This window comes from Sinocyclocheilus grahami, unplaced genomic scaffold (assembly GCF_001515645.1).
Source record: "Sinocyclocheilus grahami isolate Dianchi unplaced genomic scaffold, SAMN03320097.WGS_v1.1 scaffold1995.1, whole genome shotgun sequence".
In the NCBI taxonomy this organism is placed as follows: domain Eukaryota; kingdom Metazoa; phylum Chordata; class Actinopteri; order Cypriniformes; family Cyprinidae; genus Sinocyclocheilus; species Sinocyclocheilus grahami.
In genome coordinates, this window is record NW_015507174.1 from 49,204 (window position 1) to 50,421 (window position 1,218).

The 1,218-nt window shown below is 42.2% G+C and overlaps 1 protein-coding gene across 1 annotated transcript in view; it reads right to left on the bottom strand.

Annotated features, from left to right (window-relative positions):
• Positions 1–1,218, bottom strand: part of LOC107573657 (E3 ubiquitin-protein ligase rnf213-alpha-like) — a gene marked incomplete at its 5' end in the record, with an annotated part of 81,958 nt that overhangs the window by 41,929 nt on the left and 38,811 nt on the right. The window contains one exon of the mRNA XM_016260099.1: positions 49–1,204. Coding sequence (XP_016115585.1) covers positions 49–1,204 — 1,156 coding nt within the window. The remainder of the gene's footprint in view (positions 1–48; positions 1,205–1,218) is intronic.

Consider the following 1,218-nt stretch of genomic DNA (forward strand, 5'->3'; position numbering starts at 1 on the left):
TCCTGGTCTTTTGGAAAGCTTGAACCAAAGATAATCTCTGGTTGGCACAGGTCTGAAAAAAACATATGCTGAAGAATTTGAAGGGCTGCATAGTTTTTGGTCAGAACCAGCAGGTATCTGCATTCCTCATCTTGACCAATGGCTGTGATGTTCTCTCTTACAAGCTCAATGGTACTGACATTCTCAAGTTTGGGTTTGATATTTAGTTTGCTGGTGAAAACTGCAACAGCATCCACATTATCCTTGCCACTGAAGTTCCTCAGCACAGCTGTCACAATCTGTTCTGCACTAGGCTTCTTCCTCTGTTCTGAAGTTTGGGCAACAGCAAATATCATCTTTATCAAGCTGTAATAGTCTCGCAAACCAAAGAAACCTCTGCCTTGTTCGTTACAGATGTTCAGGTAAGCGCAGGCGAATGGCTGAAAGTACTCTCTTACCCTCTCAAGGATCATGGGATTCGAGGAACATATTCCTTCAGCAGTATTAATCAATTCCGTTTGATCAGGATCACTACGTGAAACAAATATCCCTCTATTCATCTTGGCTGGATCCAAAGCCCAGTTAGAGATACCGATGAATCCAACCTTCTTGTGCGGTACTGGCTGGTCATCTATGCATCCCTCTTCCAACAAAGGATGTAAAGTTTTCAGGGGCATTTTCTGGGAATCTTCAGCCAAGCCTATCTCATCTAGCACTACCACCGAGACATACTCTGATAGATTCTTGTCTTTCTGAAAACGGGCAGACTGCTTGAATGTATTGATGATCCCATCTGGTGTAGAGTGAGGACTGCACTGGAAGGAAACAAGATGAATTTGCTTTAGCTTTTTAAACAAATCCGAATGAGCTGCTTGGCCTTGCATGCCATCTGCAACTAGAGTTTTTGACAAAGATTTAGAGCTTCCAGGTTTTCCAACCAAAAAGAGAGGTATTCTCAGTTCAATGCAAATAACCATCATGAAGACATTTTCCTTCAAGGCATTGTTTCGGGCAATAGTTTCACCCAATGGAACTCCACTCAGGAAAAGATCCTGAATAAGTGAGATCTCCTGCATCACTTTCATTGGGCTGTAGGTCTCTGGAAGGTGTCTGCAAATGTTTTCTCTGTATTTCTGTTTATCCTCCAAGCAGGCATGGTAACAGACACCAACAGCCATAATTAATGACCATAGAATTGGGTTTGTTATTTCAGTATCCCTCTGATGTTGATCATTTGTT